This window comes from Gavialis gangeticus, unplaced genomic scaffold, assembly GCF_001723915.1.
Source record: "Gavialis gangeticus isolate Ggan-Ray unplaced genomic scaffold, GavGan_comp1, whole genome shotgun sequence".
Classification (NCBI taxonomy): Eukaryota; Metazoa; Chordata; order Crocodylia; family Gavialidae; genus Gavialis; species Gavialis gangeticus.
The window spans coordinates 44,578,961-44,597,037 of NW_017729034.1; the positions used below are offsets into that span (position 1 = coordinate 44,578,961).

At 45.4% G+C, this 18,077-nt stretch overlaps 1 protein-coding gene across 1 annotated transcript in view; it reads right to left on the reverse strand.

Moving 5' to 3' along the window:
- The window catches only part of WDR64 (WD repeat domain 64), a 194,655-nt gene that overhangs the window by 39,683 nt on the left and 136,895 nt on the right, over positions 1-18,077 (reverse strand). The window contains exons 12-14 of the mRNA XM_019526719.1: positions 14,438-14,586; positions 11,844-11,967; positions 3,865-4,034 (exon numbers count right to left, since the gene is read on the reverse strand). Coding sequence (XP_019382264.1) covers positions 3,865-4,034; positions 11,844-11,967; positions 14,438-14,586 — 443 coding nt within the window. The remainder of the gene's footprint in view (positions 1-3,864; positions 4,035-11,843; positions 11,968-14,437; positions 14,587-18,077) is intronic.

Here is an 18,077-nt window from a genome sequence, read left to right on the forward strand (position 1 = left end):
TCCGACCCTAAATCTATGAAACTATGAAACTATGAAAGCCAGTCCAGGATTGACAGGTTCTACTGAAACTTGGGCACATGTTTCTGTGGGGGTGGGCGGCTCTGGATTCTTGATGAAGTCTATGACACTCCATTTCTGTTGTTTGTACTTTTCCATTTCTTGTTGTCATCATGACATTTCAAAGTACTGATATCCTTGCAGCAGACTTTTTCCCCATTTGGGAGGGTCCTACGAGTTGATGTCAATGTTGCATTTTTTGAAGTTGGCCTTGAGGATGTCCTTAAAACACATTCTCTGCTCTCCTATCGCGCATACACCTTGACTGAGCTGGGAGAATAAAACTTGCTTTGGAAGTCTGGAGTTGCACATCCAGATGATGTGGCTGGCCCACTGAAATTGAGGTCAGATGATCATATCCTCAGTGTTCATGGTGTTTGTTTCTGAGAGGATGCTAATGTTGGTGCATCTGTCTTCCCATAGGATTTGAAGGATCTTCTGCAGGCACAATTGATAGTACTTCTCCAGTGACTTGAGGTATCTCCTATATGTTGTCCATGTCTCAGTTCCATATAGTAAGGTAGGGATCATGACTGCTTGATAAACCATGAGCTTGGTTTCGAATCTGGTGTCAGGATATTCAAACACCCATTTCCTCAGGTGTTCAAAGACTGCACTTTCACATTTGACACAATATTGGTTTTCTTCATCGATGCCAGCCTTCTGCAAGAGATGGCTTCTGGGGTACAAGAAATACTCAGTGTCCTCCAGAGTCCCACCATAAATCTGAATTACCAGAGCTGGGGACTGCTCATTAAGAACTTGTGGGTAGAGGACTTGAATTTTCTTAATGTCAAGTGTCAGTCCCATTTTTGTATGGGACCTTACCATCCATTTAGTAGTTTAGCTCCACTCCATCTGGAAGCCTGTTGGTGGTTAGATGTAGCATGGCAGTAAAGAATATTGAGAAGAGCATTGGAGTGATGACGTTGCCTTGCTTAACTCCAATCTTAACCTCAAAGGGATCATATTTGTATTTGGAAAGAACGGCTGCTGTGACAACATTCCACTAAGGTCTCAATAAATTTAACATGGGTGGGGGGAATGAAGCAAAATGTTTGATATTTTCAAGTCTATAACAAATACAATACCTTTATGGTACACAATCCAGACAACATCAGAAGCAGCAAGCTCATGGCTAAGAGTATGTTTTACATACAAACCTTATCACTAGAGTTATGGTAATATGACTTGATACTGCAGGGCACAAACTGCTGCCCACATGCCTCTGCAACAAGCACAGGTTCCACAGGCAGAAGCATGCAAACAGTAGATTGCGGCTCTACCCTGGCTTCAGCCCCGGGCTGTCACCACTGCAAGCTCCTGGCCCCAGCCCTGGAAGAGGTCCCCATGCAGCTGCACGCCCTCCTAGAACTACTCCTGTATCCATAGAGACCCTGGGAGCATGTGGCCGTGAGGCCCTGCATTATCATGGCCTCACTGCTCCTGGGGTCTCCATGGACACTAGCCACAGTGGCATGGGCAGGGGCTGCTGGAAAATGAAGTCCAGCTGCTGGCTGGATCCTCCATTTTGCCCACCCCTGTGACAGCAGTATTCAGTCATGGCAGACTGAGATATGATTCAAATGATGAACTCCAATCTGCATTATACGTTCAACATATTTAAACCTGCCCTGTTGACTTGCTATTGTGTGTGAAGTCCGGGATCATGATCTTACATTCTACATGTACCCCACAATGGGGCCGGTGCCCCCCCGATGGCCAACATTGATACTGTTGGTAGGGCTGGTGCCCCCTCTGACAGGGCTGCCACCATTGGCGGCTTCTGTGGGTGCCCCCCCTAGATTCAGGAGGCACCAGTCATGCATGCACCAATAAGGTGAAAGCCATGCATGGTGCAGATCATCATGGACTGCCCTGCATGCAGGTTTAATCTTGCTGGTGGGGAAAGCTGAATGGTGTCCTCTGCACACTGGACAACTCCATAGAGGGCTGCCTAGCACACAGAGCAAGCCTGTTGGCCCTCTGCCACATGTTCAATATGAATTGACATATAAACCAGCCACAAAAATGTTCCCTGTCACTTTAATCTAGTTACATGTGGAACATCGGTTTAATTTCACCAAGAGGAGGAAGGCCATTAGCTTCCCCCATGATACCTGCAAAAATTTGCACAGAGCAGCCCATGCAGGAGTCTATTCTTGCCAGCCACTTTAAATTGTTTCTAAGTATGGCATGCTACCATTAATTATGTGATAAATGTAATCTCTTTCAGAGACCCCTGTCAACCTCAGTTTGCTCTAAGCTACATCAAAGATCCTTCTTTGCTACGTGATGCCTGCAGACCACTGGGGACCAATGGTGTAAATACCTAGGCCAAAAAGGGCATTGTAAACAGAAATCCAAAAGTGAAAGGATAAAAGCAGTCCCAACCTATATGTGGGTATCTGAGTGTAGCAGTGAGCTTGTTGCTCTTGCTCCTTTCAGAGAAGACAGGTTGCAGGAGAAGTAGGCAGCAGGTTAGGCAGAAGCTAATTAAGGGAGCCACATAACCTAAAAGGAGCTGGGCTTGCAACATATAAGCCCAGGGCCTGAGCTGGGCAGGCAGTCAGACCTGGAAGCCATGAAGAGAGGAGCTCTTGAACAGTAGGGCTGCAGTAAGCCTCTTGACTAACACCTGAGCTGGGGTAGGCAAGACCGGTAGTTTTGTGATAGTTTAGGAACTTGCCTGGGAGTGGGGCCAGGACCCAAGGGATTAGGGCCAAGACCGAGAAGCAGGGCTACAGCCAAAGAGTGATGCGAGCAGGCATGGTCAGGGACCTGTAGCCCAGAAGGGGCGAGAACCATGGTCAAGGACCCATAACATGTGGGGAGAACGAACAAGCAGGGCCAGAGGACTGTAGCCCAGGAGGGGTGAATAATCCAGGCCTAACCCAAGAGGGGTTGAGATTGTTCAATGTACAGAGGCCCAAGACCAGGAGGGGGCAAGAAAGTTAAAGGCACCAGGGCTGGAGGCCCCAAGAGTGTTGCAGACTTTTCCAGGTTTAGAGGCCTGCGTTAACAGGAGTTGAGACTGGGGCTGACGGCCCACGGATGAGAGATTGACCGGATTGGACAATGGGGCTTAATGCCCAATGACTGGTCAGATCTGAGAGGCTTGGACTTAATTAGCTTTTAAGGCAATAAGCAGTGACACCAGTGTTTATGAGTATGACATCTTGCTTGGGGAGCCCTGAAACAGTCTCCCTTTTCCAAAAAGGTGTGACAGGCAAGTGGAAGGGAAGACTGCTGAAAGAAAGGGAAGATGATGAGGAGGGCTGAAGGGGCTCCAGGGGCATCATGGTCACGTCTTGGGGAGGATCCTGTTATGGTGAGCCTTGGATTTTAGCATCTGAAGGAAAGGGGAGGATAACAGTTCTCTACTCCTGAAATGGGAACCTGCAAACACTTGCACATCTGGATAACTTTACTTACTTGAGAATCCCTATTTTCTTCAATGCGTGCAGTAATTGGCTAATACAAGTGGTTGCAGGATCTGGCCTTTATCCAATGAACAAAAACTAATCTAATTACTGTGGCAGAGGGTTTGGATATTTATTCATCAAAGCTTAATTGCTATGAGAAAAATATGAATGTTCCAGTTTGTTGAGAGCACAGAAAGAAATGATCAGAATGCTGAAATCTGGCAGTGGAACACTGAACACATTAACATTTTTTAACAGAAAGGAGATAATTAATTAGGTGACATGCAGAAAAATAACATTCTCTGGGCAGTTGATTCATGAAAAAAGATGTTTGGCCCTTAGAGCTAGGAGTTACAAAAATGAAACAAATACCCAAACAAACCTGAACAATTTTGATCTTTCCACTCTGCTCCAAGGCCAGGATCATGTGCTGACTTTCACTAGCCTTCAGATAAACTAGCTGAAGCCACTGCTCATCTTCTCTGCTCTCTCGTGCTAGAGGCAAAGCTTTAATTTCCTGCCCACTTCCAAAATCCCAAATTTTCATTGTTCCTGAAGTGGATAATAGAGAAAAGCACAAAAAGACGACACAAATATGTATTTCTGACTCTCAAACCTGAGAAGTCCTGAACAGAAAAAAAAAAGAAAAATCATGACTCTACATATCTTTTTTCCTGGGGTCTAGAGCTTGGGATTTTTTAAAATAATGCTTCACAACAGTCTGTAATCAGGATGCAGTGCGTTTGTAAATTAACCTACTTGTAGAAAGGTTCTGCAGAAAGCGGGGAGGGGAGGTGGGGGGAAGGCAGAGCGAAGAGAGCCTTGTATGTATCATGCAACTGAAGGGAAAATTTGGGATGACAGATTTACTTCCTTTCTGCAAACTGCTAAAGTCTTCCCTCCTAGAGATTGCTTATCCAAGCAGTTCAGAACAGAAGCTTTTTAGGACAGGGACCTTATTTCCATTTATATAATAGATGCCTGGTCCTGGTTAAGATCTTTAGAAAGCAAAGTCTTCCTACACGCTTAATTTGTATTACATATAATTCAAGTTGAATTCTGTCATTAAGCTCAATATATTTAATGAACAGAGTATTAGCACCTCCAAGCCTGACTGAAAATCTCTTTAAGTTAATAGTAGAGCTGAGTGAATTTCATTTTGGCAAATCATTTTCTGTTTCACCAAAAATAGTTTTAAAGCAGCCAGAATTAGGCATGAATTCAACCCTATGTTTTGAGAAGATCCCTGAGATGCAGGGACATGCACAAAACATGTCTCCCTGCTGTCTCATTCAGAGGAAGGACGTGAACATGAGTCTCTCACCTTCTAAGAGACTGCCTTGGTCAAGGGTTATTTATAGTGAGTCCCTTTATTTCTCCTGTGGGAGCTGCTCCACATATAAATACTTACATATTTATTGGGGCCAGAAACAGATTGGGGCAGATTCTACTCCATCTATTTGGCATGTAAGTAGACTTACAGGCCTAAGTGTAATTCTGTTCCACCTTGCTTGAGTTCCTGAAAAACTGTTAATGCAAAAGGTAGGTGGGTCCTCCTCCACCTTGCTGCTTTGTTTTGTGATTCACTTTTTAGGGTAAGATGACAGTGACAAAAATAGATGGATTTCCAGGGAATGGAACAGGGTGGAATAGAATCACACGTCGGTATCTAAGTCCATTTTGATGCCCATAAGAGGAATAGGATTTTGCCCAATGACTTCATATTTTGGGACAGACCCTATTCTGCCTAAGTCCACTTCGATGCCTAGGTGTGATCCTATTCCATGCTGCTTGAGTCACTATAAAGCATCTAATGCAAAAAGTGAATGGCCCCACTTCCTGATTGCTGCTTTTTATGATTTAGCCTTAAGACTAAGATAATGGCATGTTATGAGAGTAGGTGCATTACCTTTCCACAGGATCTTGAGCAGGGTAGAGTAGGATCATTCTTTGGTGTCTAATAGGAGGAACAGAATCTGATCCCTGGTGCCTAAGGCATTTGGCTGCAGGTGGGCTACTCAAGTTCCCCCCTTTCTCTGACTCAAGCAGAGAAAGAGCTAAGTTTGGGTCTCCACATCCCAGATGAGTGCTCTAACCACTAGCTGTAGGGCATAACTACAGTAGTACTGCTACCTTTCCCTCCTTAGTTATGGGAATAGTGCCTAAGGCCTCTTATGACTCTAGAGCTTTATTGCTAAATACAGGCAGTCCTTGACTTACAACTTTTTGAGTCAAGACAAATGGCATTTACGACATTTGTAAATTGATACCCTGTTTCAAGGTTCCCACGCTGGGTTTGCCTTTACGGTAGTCGACACAGCTGCGTCCAGCTGGTAAGTGTGTTGTGGTGGGGGGGAGGGAAGAGGTGCGATGGACAGATCAATGTCCCCCGCAGTGAGGGAGGGATTGGGGCTGGGGCTGAGGTTGGGGCAAGCACTGCCCAGGGAGGGGGTGGGGCAGCTCGCGCCATTGTGCACCGCTGGTCTGGGAGCTGCTCATGTGGCGTCTTGTCCAGCGGCTCTCACCACTGCTCCTGCCACTGGTCTGGGAAGGCATGGGGTGGTGATGTGTGCCCCAGGATCTGCGCGGGGCAGATGGGACCAGGGCTTCACCAGGCTGTGCTCCTGGGTGGAAAGCAGAAGGCGGAAGGCACTGGGAGCGGGGGCCCCCCCATTACACCACTGCACTGCACAGCGGTGGAAGCTGGCCCAGCCTCCTTCAAAATCAGAGGCGGGAGCAGTGGCAAGAGCTGCCGCACAAACCATCACACAAGCAGCTCCCAGACTGGCAGCGCAGTGGTGCAAGCTGCCCCACCCCCTCCCTGGCCAGCGCTTGCCCCAGCCCTGGTCCCTGCCCCGGCCCCAATCCCTCCCTCGCTGTGGGGGGTGTTGATCTGCCCTTCCAAGCCCCTTTCCACCCCCTCCCCCCACCACAACAGACTTACCTATTGCACGCAGCTGTGTTGAGTGTGGTAAAGGAACCAACCCCCCATTTGTAACATTGTCCCTATGGGAAAACTGGTTCCGAGTTACTACATTTTGACTTAAGACGCAGTTTTCAGGAGCCAATTGTGTTGTAAGTCTAAAGACTGCCTGTCTCCATTACTGTTTTCAAAAAGTAGTTAACAGTGACCCCAAACAAAACATTTTTGCTTTGTACCATGTACAATGTTTTATTAAATTCTGGACAATATTTTTTGTCAAAAAAAGGGTTTTTTAATCAAGTTGACCCCAAATGGATATTTTGGCCATGTCTACATGAACAGGGAAATGCGTTTGCAGTAGCACAAACAGTAGTGGCACAAATGTTGTGCTGCAGTGAATGCCCCTGCTCATGTGGTTTGCAGTGGGACACATTGCCCTGCTGCTCATGTGCTGCAGGGGGGAGGGGAGGGACTGGCTGGGGCACGGGGTACCTCAGTGCAGGCCTAGCTGGCAGGCAGCCCCCACACTGAGGCACCCAGCCAGCCTGGGGAGCGGCACATGGAGATGCAGGAGTAGGCAGCCCAAGACTGCACACTGCAGAGCCCCCATGCTAAGGCACCCTGTGCCCCAGCCAGCTGCTTCCTGGCTGGCTGGGGCGCAATGTGCCTTAAGATGGGGGAGCAGGCAACTCCCTGGGCTGGCTGCTCCCCTCTCTCTACGCTGAGGCACATGGAGCCCCCATATTGAGGCACCCTGTGCCCCAGACAGCTACTCCCTGGCTGGCTGGGGTACAGGGTGCCTCGAGATAGGGGAGCAGGCAGCTCTTTGGCTGGCTCCAATGTGGTATGTGGAGACAGGATAGCAGTCAGTCCAGGGCTATCTGCTCCCCTGTCTTGAGGCATGCTGCATCTCACCCAGCTGGGGAGTGGCTGACTGGGACCCAGGGTGCCTCAGCATGGGGACTCTGCAGTATGCTACCTGCTAATTAGCAGTTTGGCAGGAGCATGGGCTGCCTGCTCCCCCATCTCTGCATTTATCTTGGCACATAAGACTTTGGCATGTTTTGTGCCACTTCTTTTTTCACTACTGGGAAATCCTGGTAGTAAATTTTGCCCCAGCACTGCTAATTAGCAGTGTGGCACATGGTTTAATGTGCAACATGTGGTGTGTGGTGCTGCAAAGAGGTTTGTGGTGCCATGAGCCACGTGTGCCTAAATGTCTGGATCTGGCCTCTGATATTATTTTAGGTCAGCTCCTAAAATTTAAAAAAAAATGTTCTAGTCAAAGTTCTAGTTTGATAGCTAAGTGACATTACCTCTGTGCTCAATTATGGATATGCAAAAGCACTTTTCTTGGAATAGGAGAGAAATAAAATAGAATATTTCATCCCTCTCTCCTCTTCTTAGTGAGCACATGCATACACCCTAGAAATATAGGGTTTACTAGGTGTTACCAATATTGTTAGCTAGCCTACCACTCTTTTCCATGTTTGTCAGCTAGCCTACCAGCTTTCCAATATCGTTAGCTACTCTTCCTAAGAGTAGTTCATGCTTCCTGTTCCTGCTCCAGTACTGGTCCCACACAAAAGCAGAAAGGGAGGCAGCAAGAAAGATAACTTGTGATTTTGAATGGCAGCAAAAACTGATCCTCATGGGTAGCTAGATCCTCAGGCAGAGATGGGGGCAGAAAAAGCTGGAGCACAGTTTCTGGGAAAGCAGTTACATGTGGCCCCACCTTTAGCAGGGTAAGCAGCTTCTCACAGCAACAGGTATCATTATCTGTCTAGCCCCTAACACATGGGAAAAGCATCTCAGATGCAGAGAGCTGAGCAAATGCTTTGGTCAATATGCTCTGTGGCAAGAGCTATATCTTTTTTGTAGTTTTTTTCATAAATGTTTTTGAGTATCCCAAAATATGCTACATAGGGTATTTATAAACATTTCAAGCAGAATTACATAGTTTAATGAAACAATTACAAAATTATTAAAAGCTTGTTGAAAAATTCAGTGCAGTACTGGAGAATACATTTGAGAGGCCTTGTCTTTTCCAGGGGAGGTGGTGCTCTCCCCTACCTTGGGGGTCTTTAAGAGAAGGCTGGACAAGCATCTACCTGGGGTCGTCTGACCCCAGCACGCTCTCCTGCCTAGGCAGGGGATCAGACTCAATGATATGTTGAGGTCCCTTCTGACCCTAGCATCTATGAATCTATTAATCTTGCCCGATAACCTGAAATGAATGTATGCCACACAATACGCGGGAAAAAGACTCAGCTGTGTAGTAGTATATGTTCTAATGGTCATGGTCAGCAACCACTATGGGTACTGACAGAAGTGACATTTTTCATGTGATCTGGCCCCTGAAAGCACTGTACAGCTGTGACGTAACACATGTGCAGGGTTGCAGAGTGCTTCTAAAATGGCTGATCATGAGAAAAAGTAACGCTCATTGAATCAGGTAACAAATTAAGGCACTCTGCTCTAGAGCACCTTAGAGCACTTGTATACAGTTCCCTAACAGGGTTATCTGTTATCTGGTATGCCCCTAACCTGCCACAGGGAGGAGGCAGAGAGTCTCCTCCCTGTGCAGCCATGGAAGGAGGGAGACAGTGCATGTGCTCCCCGGCCTGCAAGAAAATACCTGGCAGACATTACCCACTGGGGGTGTGGTGGGAAGTGAGGTGGGGTTCAGGGAGTGTGTCCCCTCCTCACTGGTGCCATGGGGCACTGTGGATATTTTCCTGCTGGGGGAGGGCTGGCCAAGCCCCTCTAATCCCTGATCACTGCCCAGCTGCACCCTTGCCCCAGCCCAGAGATGCTGTAGCAGTAGTGGGCAGACTGGGGGTTTGGATGCCAGCCCCCATGCCTTGCACACCAGGATAGCTACCTCGGCTGGGGACTAAGGGGGTGCAAGACCCTGGCTGGGGGCTCAGAGCCCACCCTCAGCTCGCCCACTACTTCTTGCCAGAAAGGTCTTTTTCCCACCTGGTCTTCTTGTGAGAAGGTTGTATGTGGGTGGGGGCTTGTAGTGCTGGGTCCCACATGGGACTCCTCACACGCCAGTCCCAGGAGCTGGCCTGGCCTGTGCCACCTGGGGGCTGGCACTGCAAGCCCCTGCCTGTCTGCTGCTTCCTGATGGTGACCAGAGCCAGTGATAGAGCCAGTGATGGGACAGGGGCCTAGGGAGAGGGTCCCTGGTGCCTGATGGCATGGATTCTGGGGGCGCACAAGCCACCAGACCACTTCTGACTGCTCTGAAAGCCAGCTGGGGTTTTCCAGAGTCCTGATTAGCTTACAAAACAAGTGACAGCACCCCCTGCCACCTGGCCTCTGTCAATGCACGGAGGTGCAGAGCCCACATGCATAGAAGCCACACTTCTGTTAGGTTTCAATGATGCTGTAACTTTAAGTGCTTTGTGTAAAGCACTTGAAGTAACAACCTGATCGATATCTTCTGTAAGTGCCCTGTAAAGCTGAGTTCCACTTTCGTTTTAACAACCTTTTTCCAGTTACAAACAATTTTCTTATTAATAGTTTTTTGGACTGAAGCATCCCATGCTGAGAATTTCCTCAAATTTTTCTCCCAAGTTTGAGCAAAATTGGTTGCTTACTTTTGACTTGGAAAAGATTTAAAGAAAATGCATTCAGCTCATCATGTTTTTATCCTGAGGACTGATTCCTTTCTGAATCGATAATACTTGGCCAGCGTGGACTGTTGCCAGAGCCATTGCTTTTGTGTGGCTCTGCACTTCAAGAGAGGAATACCACTGCCATTTGCCTTTCTCCATGCTAAATAGAGGGGCAGGGGGAAAAGTGGGCAAATGGTGGAGACAACATTCACCCTTTGGGGTCCTGAGCTACACAAAAGCAGTAACTCGCACATGCAACATACAGCTGAAGGGGGTGTGACTGTATCACTCCACTCCCTCTGAATCTGTCCCTGCACCCAAGCATAATGTCTTTTGGGTTACAGGGGTTTACAGTGTTCAAGGCTGCTCAGTGAGAGATGGTGGGGGGTAGTCTGTTGAATTCATAATACTCAATTATGTCCTCACAAGCAGATGGAACCCGTCTCACTTCTCTTCCCCTTTCTTAAAAGAAGACCAGCCAAGAAAGCTGAAAGTTGAAGTTTATCGTCAATACAATGTTAAGAACTCAAGCACATCAGTGTCAGCCAATGCTAAATGATAACAAGGTTTCCAAAACAAAGTTGAATGCAATGTTACACTCCTGAGCTATTTTCTTTAGGATTTAACAGATTAATTTTCCCTGTTTCATTTGACCTAAGAAATATATATCACAGGGTTGCTTCCCAGAAGGATTGCTGGGTGCCCAAACTACTCAAAGCTTGACACTAAGAGACATTACACATGGTTTTGTTCTTGACTCTTATTATATCTGGAACGTACAATACTGTATGTTCAAAGGAGACTAGTTACAGTCTCTACCCCCCATTCCATTTCAGCTGTAGTTCCTAGGCCCTTCAAAGGAAGATCCCCTTAGACAAGAAGCTTGCTAGATGGCTGCCCCCATGCCTGTACAAATAGCCACTTTTTCATGAACCTTTAAATCACCTTTCACAGGCCTGATGCCTAAGTTGGACCCAGCTTTGAGTTATCTTTTCCCAGGACTGAAAACTCACACACCCTTCTCAGGTTTGGACAAGTATTTTTCATCTCCTAAAGCAGGGGTGACCAACTGCTGGCACACAAGCCACAAGTGGCATGGGCACCCTCTGTGTTGCATATGGCAGATAGGGAAAGGACAGGCAGTACAGTGGCTCAGGGAACAGAAAGCAGAGCAGAGGATTGGATGGGAGAAGAAAGATCAATAATTTCTTCCCTGTTTGTTCACCCTGTTGCTCAAAGTGACAGGATATGCTACACTGCAGTTACTTCTGTGATTGCAGCCTGTGTAGTCATATCCAAGGTACCTTTAGCTTGCTCAGGTACTGATAGCAGTATAGACAAAGCTCAATGAGGGCTGAAAAGCATATCTGAGAATCTGGGAATATTTGAGCAATCCACCCACTCTGTTCTCTGATGCTTCGGTACTGTGCTATCAGAGCTAGCTACTATAGCGCTAGCTACTATACCTCTCTCAGAGCTAGCTAGCTACTATATCTCAGTGACTGAGGTGTAGGGATACCCTGAATCAGCATTTAAGTTGGGAAAGTTAGTTTCTGGCATTTCTTTCATGTTATATCCCAACCTAATTACTATTAATGTTAACATTTAGTACAGAAGGGTGGATGAGGTAGAGGTTTGTACAAAGAGCATAGTACTGGTTTTCAGATACTTCTTGACACTGGACTAATGTTGAACCTTAGTGCAGTCTGATTTCACGTGGTTTAAGGCAAACTTTTCAGAATCTGGGTCACAATATAGTTCCTTATTTTAAAGAGAGGTAATAGGACACTCATTACTATTTAATTATTTTACCATCGCATGCCCCTGTAGCAAAATGCAAACCACTTTTCTCAATCACTGCACATGTTATTTCAATATTCGGCCCATGGGCATCTTCAATCTGGTATATTTGATATCCTGTTTCAAGTTCCCAAACCTATAAAAAATTAAACTAATTAAAAAAATACATTTACTTTTCATCCTACCAAATGCTGCCTGTCCCCCTGCCCTCGCTTAACTTCCCTGTCTCTCACCCAGCATCCTCCCACCAAGCCCAGTTCTCCCTTTTACACTCAGGAGTCATATCTGATTATTCATTCCCTACTCAAGAAATCATTACTTGATGCTGACTCCTCAGCCAGTTATCACCTCATCTCCAGCTTCCTTTTTTTTGGGAAAGGTCACTGAATGGGTAGTTGCTCTATAGCTCCAGGTCCATCTAGATGCTATTGTATTCCTTGTCAGTCTGGCTTTTACCCAGAGTACAACACAAGGTAAAAACCTTGGCTAAAGTTGCCTTGGTTGTTGTGGTTAACAATTTTCTCTTATAGATAGGGAAAACTATCCCCTTCTGATCTTACGAGATCTTTCAGCTGCAGTTGATACAGCTGACCCTGAGGTGCAGATAAATGATTTACATGACCTAGTGGTTATTCAGAGGACCTTGTTTAATTGGTTCCACTTTTTCTTGGTAGGGAGGTCCCAGAGGGTGGGGACGGCTGAATTGAATGCTCATAATCCTCCTCAGCCCTCAGGACCTTTCTGTGGGATCCTGCAGACATAACTCTTTGGCTCACCTGTTTGATGTGTATATTGTGCAGAGATTTAAAGTGAGGGTGCCATCAGTATGCTGATGATGACTCCCAGTTCTGCTTCTATTTCTCATCTGATAAAAGCCCCGAGGTCTCTGTCCTTTCCCAGTGCCTGGCTACAGTTGGGGATTGGATGTGGGTGAAACAATTGAAGCTGAATCCAAAACAGACAGAGGTGATGGTGATGGGCAGACCACTTGACTTGATGGGGACTGGAACACTTATCAAGGGGCTCAATCTCCTCTTGTCACTTAGGTTTACAGCACTGGGGTGCCTCTCGATACTCTACTACTGTACTTGGAACTTCAAGGGGCAATCGTGGGAGTATAAGTGCCTTTCCATAGCTCCATCTGGTGAGAAGCCTGCAACCCTTTATTTCAGGCTGTGTGATCTGACTGTCCAGAAGCTGAAGCTGATGCAGAATAAAGTGACCTGATGGGGGTGTGTCACCAGGAGCATTTAACAGTAATCCTCCAGCATCTGCACTGACTTCTAATAGTCTTTCCAGCACAATTTAAGGTACTAGTTCTGACCTGCAAGGTCCTAAAAAATCTGGTCCCTACATACTTAAGATACTTGAGCAGGATGGAATAGTCACACATAGGGTGTAAATAGATGAAGCATTTCTCCCAAGAGAAAGCCTTTTGTCCTGGGACCTTACAGATGTACAATCTGTTGTCTTACTTTAAGTACCATGGAGCGGGCAAGATAAAATGTGCTAAAGCTTTTTCCCTGGGACAATGCTGTACACCTGTAAGTTAATTGCAGCTGATTCAAGTTAATTACTAATCATTCCAGGGACACGCCTGTCAGGCTGTGTGCTCTCCTTGACCACCTACTGGCAGAGGAGAAGCAATGCTTCTTGGAAAGGATATGTGTATAAAAAAGGGCTGTGTTACTCCAGTTTTGTCCCAGGTTTTGACACAGATTAGTCAGGACTTCAAATGAGATGCCTCTTTACATCTTCAGTGCCTGTTAAGTGGAGTTGAATCTATCCTTATGTACTTAACTTCTGCTAACTTAATTGGGTCTTGAGGCCTCACATAAGTTTAAACAGGTGTCTGATCACTATCCCGAGTAGGGATGCATCCTGACCATACATATGTCAACTGGTGATCTGAGGCATTCTAAGATTTCACAACTGTTAAACAACTTGTTTGCTGCCATTACAGGCAGTCACATGTCTGTGACTTGCATGCAGTTATACCTTCACAATGAACATGTGTACATAGTCATGTACATGCCCAGCCAGTGGGTAGCCATGCTCAACCTAGGCATCTACAGTGAAGGGGGTAAAACAACTGCAACCCGTGTGTAAGTTCCACAAAAGTCACTCACCTGGCTAGAAAAATGATGGATAGACATGCCAATGGAAATAGAAGCCCACCTTAAATAGCCAATGGTAGATATTTAATAGATTGTGTTAGATATGCATATAAAACACATTCTGGTAATGGTAGAATATGTCAAAGCCCAACCACAGGAAAATGAATTTACAATTAAAACAAGCACCCCCCCACGCCTGCTGTATCTTCCTGTTCCCTGGAGTGAAACAAGATACTAATTACATCAATTCTGCAGGTCAGCTGGTCAACTGAAAAGGTTGTCTGATACAAGTAATGCTGAGGAATGTAAATAGCTTATTTATCAAGGATTATCACTTTCTAGGAGTATTAGTTTGTAAAAATATCTCCAAAGAGAATGACTTGAATACCAAACATGATTAACTCTTATCTAATCACTCAGTAATTTTTACGAGATAAAAGAAATTTCAATTTTTCTTTTTCAGTGTGAAGGGTGCAACTGAATACTCACCTTCACAATAGATTCGGTACAAATGGTGAGAACTTGGTGAAGAGCCCAGTTGTAAGCCAGTACATTAATGCTTTTCTCATGTGTTTGTGGGATTTGTTTTGTATCTTGTATCATACGGGTTAGAGGATAAATATCAATGACAGATGATCCTATAGATGGTGAGATAGGCAAAAATTATGTGACTGTATCAACTTCACTTCCAGGATATAGATAAGCTTTATGTAAATCATAACATTTAATCTGAATTATTTAAGAAATATTAAGAGTTTCTTGTCTATGGCATTAGTTCTGGCAAATGGTGGCTACCTGAAAAAAGTAGAAAATATTCACCTCTCCAAGACTAGCATTAAATAATCACTAAAGGCCAGATCTTATTCCGTGTATTAGGTTTGTAAATCACACTTAAACAGTTAAGAGTTTCAGTATAATTTGATTCCACGTTTGTGCAAAACTGGTAATCCAGAAGCTGGGTGACCCCTCCTCCTCCATGCTAGGTTTTCTGACTTAGTGATAAAGCTCTAATGAAGGTGCATTAAATGGCCATGCAGGAATTCAAGCAGGGTGGGATAGGATCACAATTAAATCCATGGATGATCATCTATATTGCTGCAGAGGCCAGTCCCAGGGGGGATAGTTCTTGACATGTTGCACCATTTAATTCCACTAAGAGGCTCTAGACTCAGTTATTCATTAATGGAGCTATTCCAGGCTTGTCCCAAGAGGGAGGAATGCAGACAGTCACCAAGGAGGTCATCAAGACAGTCATCAAGGAGGAATTCACAGGTATAGTTCGTATTTGAAGGGAGAGAATAAGGAAGGAAAGAGTGGTGACTGAGATCAGGTGGGTGACTGAAATCATGGATAATAAGAAGTCCTTCTTTAGATATATAGGGAGCAGAAGGAAGACCAAGGGGAATGTGGGGCCCTTGCAGAATGGGACGGGACAGCTGATAACAGACAGGAGAAAGCTGAACTCTTTAATGAATACTTTGCACCAGTGTTCCTGCATGCAAATGGTGGTCACCCACCTGCTTGGATACTGGATGGATGCTAGAGGGGTTGGGGGGAAGGGGTGATTGCCAACCAATGGTCAGTTTTGAACTGGTGAGGGAGCACTTAGAGCAGCTGAATGTCTTCAAGTTGGCAGGACTGAATGGACTACACCTGAGAGTGCTGAGGGAATTGGCAGGAGTCATTGCAGGACCATCGGCGAAGGTATTTGAAGACTTTTGCAGCTTTGGAATGGTCCCAGAAGACTGGTAAAAGGCCAATATGGTGCCAGTTTTTAAGAAGGGGAGGAGGGAAGATCCAGGAAACTATAGGCTGGTCAGTTTGACCTTGATAATGGGTAAAATTTTGCAAAAAATTATCAAGAAATCCATTTGTGAGAGACTGGCAGAAGACATGATGCTGAAGGATAGCCAACATGGTTTCACTGAGGGCAGGTCATGTCTGACCAACCTCGTCTCCTTCTGTTATCAAGTAATGAATCATTTAGATGTGGCTTGATGGTTAATGTCATATACTTGGATTTTGAAAAGGCCTTTGATATGGTCTCCCATGACACTCTTATAAAAAAACTGGAGGATTGTGGGCTGGCAGAGTCCAGAATCAGGTGGGTTGGGAACTAGCTAAGGGGTCGAACCCAGAGAGTGTTAGTGGACAGGTCTGTATCATCTTGACAGGACGTGGCCAGTGGTATACCGCAGGGTTTGATTCTTGGCCCTGTGCTGTTCAACATCCTTATCAATGATTTAGATGAGGATGTGGAAAGCACACTGGCCAAGTTTGCAGATGATACCAAGTTATGGGGAAAAGCGGTGATGCTAGGAGACAGGATACAGATCCAAGCAGACCTGAATAAGCTGGAAAGGTGGGCAGAGTAGAACCGGATACAGTTCAATAAGAATAAATGCAGAGTGCTTCATCTGGGGAGAAGTAGCCTGCAACATGAATATAGGCTAGAAGGGGATGTCTTGGCCAGTACAATGGCTAAAAAGAACCTCGGGGTTATAGCTGATTACAAGATGAACATGAGTTGCCAGTGCAACGTTATAGTCAACAAAGCTAATAGCATATTGGGATGCATTAGCTGATGCATCATGAGCTGGGCTAAGGAAGTGATACTTCCTCTCTACTCAATGCTGGTGAGATCCCAGCTGGTGTACAGTGTCCAGTTCTGGATGCTGCACTTCAAAAAAGATGTGGAGAATATTGAAAGGCTCCAGAGAAGGGCCACAGGAATGATTAAGGACTTGGAGGACAAACCTTGTGAGGAAAGACTAAGGAATCTGGGACTGTTCAGCCAGGGGAAGAGAAGACTGAGGGGAAGCTTGGTGGCCTTCTATAATTCTGTAAGGGGTGCTTATCAAGAGCTGGGAGAAAAACTGTTCATTACGGCATCCCAGGGGAAGACAAGAAGCAATGTCCATAAACTGTTAGAGGATGGTTTCAGGTTGGATGTAAGGGTGACCAGAATCTGGAACAGAATTACCGAGGACGTGGTGCAGTCCCCAACCTAGTTAGTCTTCAAGAATAGATTGGACAGACACCTTGCCAGGATCATTTGATCTCAGCAGTATTCCTGCCCAGAGCAGGGGGGGTTGGACTTGATGATCTTTTGAGGTCTCTTCCAGCCCTTAATTTCTACATTTCTTGAGGAAAAGTCAAATCTTTCCATATACAACCTCACAAGCCAGTGTACAGTGTATTTTTAATATAACCTAATTAAACTACTACAAGAGTAGGGGATTAGTAATGGCTATGCAAGCAGAAAAGGAACTTGCAGGGCATTTGCAGGGGGAAACAAACCTAGAATAGATTCTGTGGAAATATGGAAATGGAGCATTAAAATTGTACTGAGCTCATCTATAAATATTTGTTTTTATAATGCTCTACAGACATCCAAGGACTAAACTCTTGAGATCTCTTTTATAAATACAAGTAAGAAACAGGATTAATTTACTTATGTATAACCTAGATTTCTTGTCCTTTCTAGAAGGGAGGAATAATTTTAATAGTATGATTAATACAGTCTAAAATCCAGATTTGTATAGGTATTTAGGCACTGCTCCATTCAATATTTTCAAGTCCTATGTGACCATCTCCTCAAAGATGTTAGGTGCCTAACTGCTATTGATCAATTAGGATACAGGACTGAGAGTATTTCTCAAAGTAGCACTATGCTAAGCTGCCATACCTGGTTTTGAACCACAAGCAGAACAGCTGTGCTAGCATGGTACTGCATGCACAACAATAAGTTTTGCCTCTTGGGTATATGATTTCTGGTTTGAGAGTTGGCAAATGAAAAGCAAGCATAATATGTCTGAGCCTGATACTGCCTTGCATCATATAGCCATATACTAAGTGACTAAATTTAAGCTGCTTTTGGAAATCCAACTAGATGTCCATCTGCAACTTTAGGCACCTACATACCTTTGAAAATATGGCCCTTAGCTCTCTGCCTGAAAGCTCTACGAGCCCTGTCTCTACCTGGTATCATTTTCAGGAGCTGCAGCAGAGCTCCTAGAAACCTTGACAATCCGAGAAATCTCGACAGTCACAATGGGAGCAAGGCTTTTGGAGTTCCTAGGCTCATGACTCAGAGCCTGGCTATCCTGAGATGAGCTTGCAGGATCTT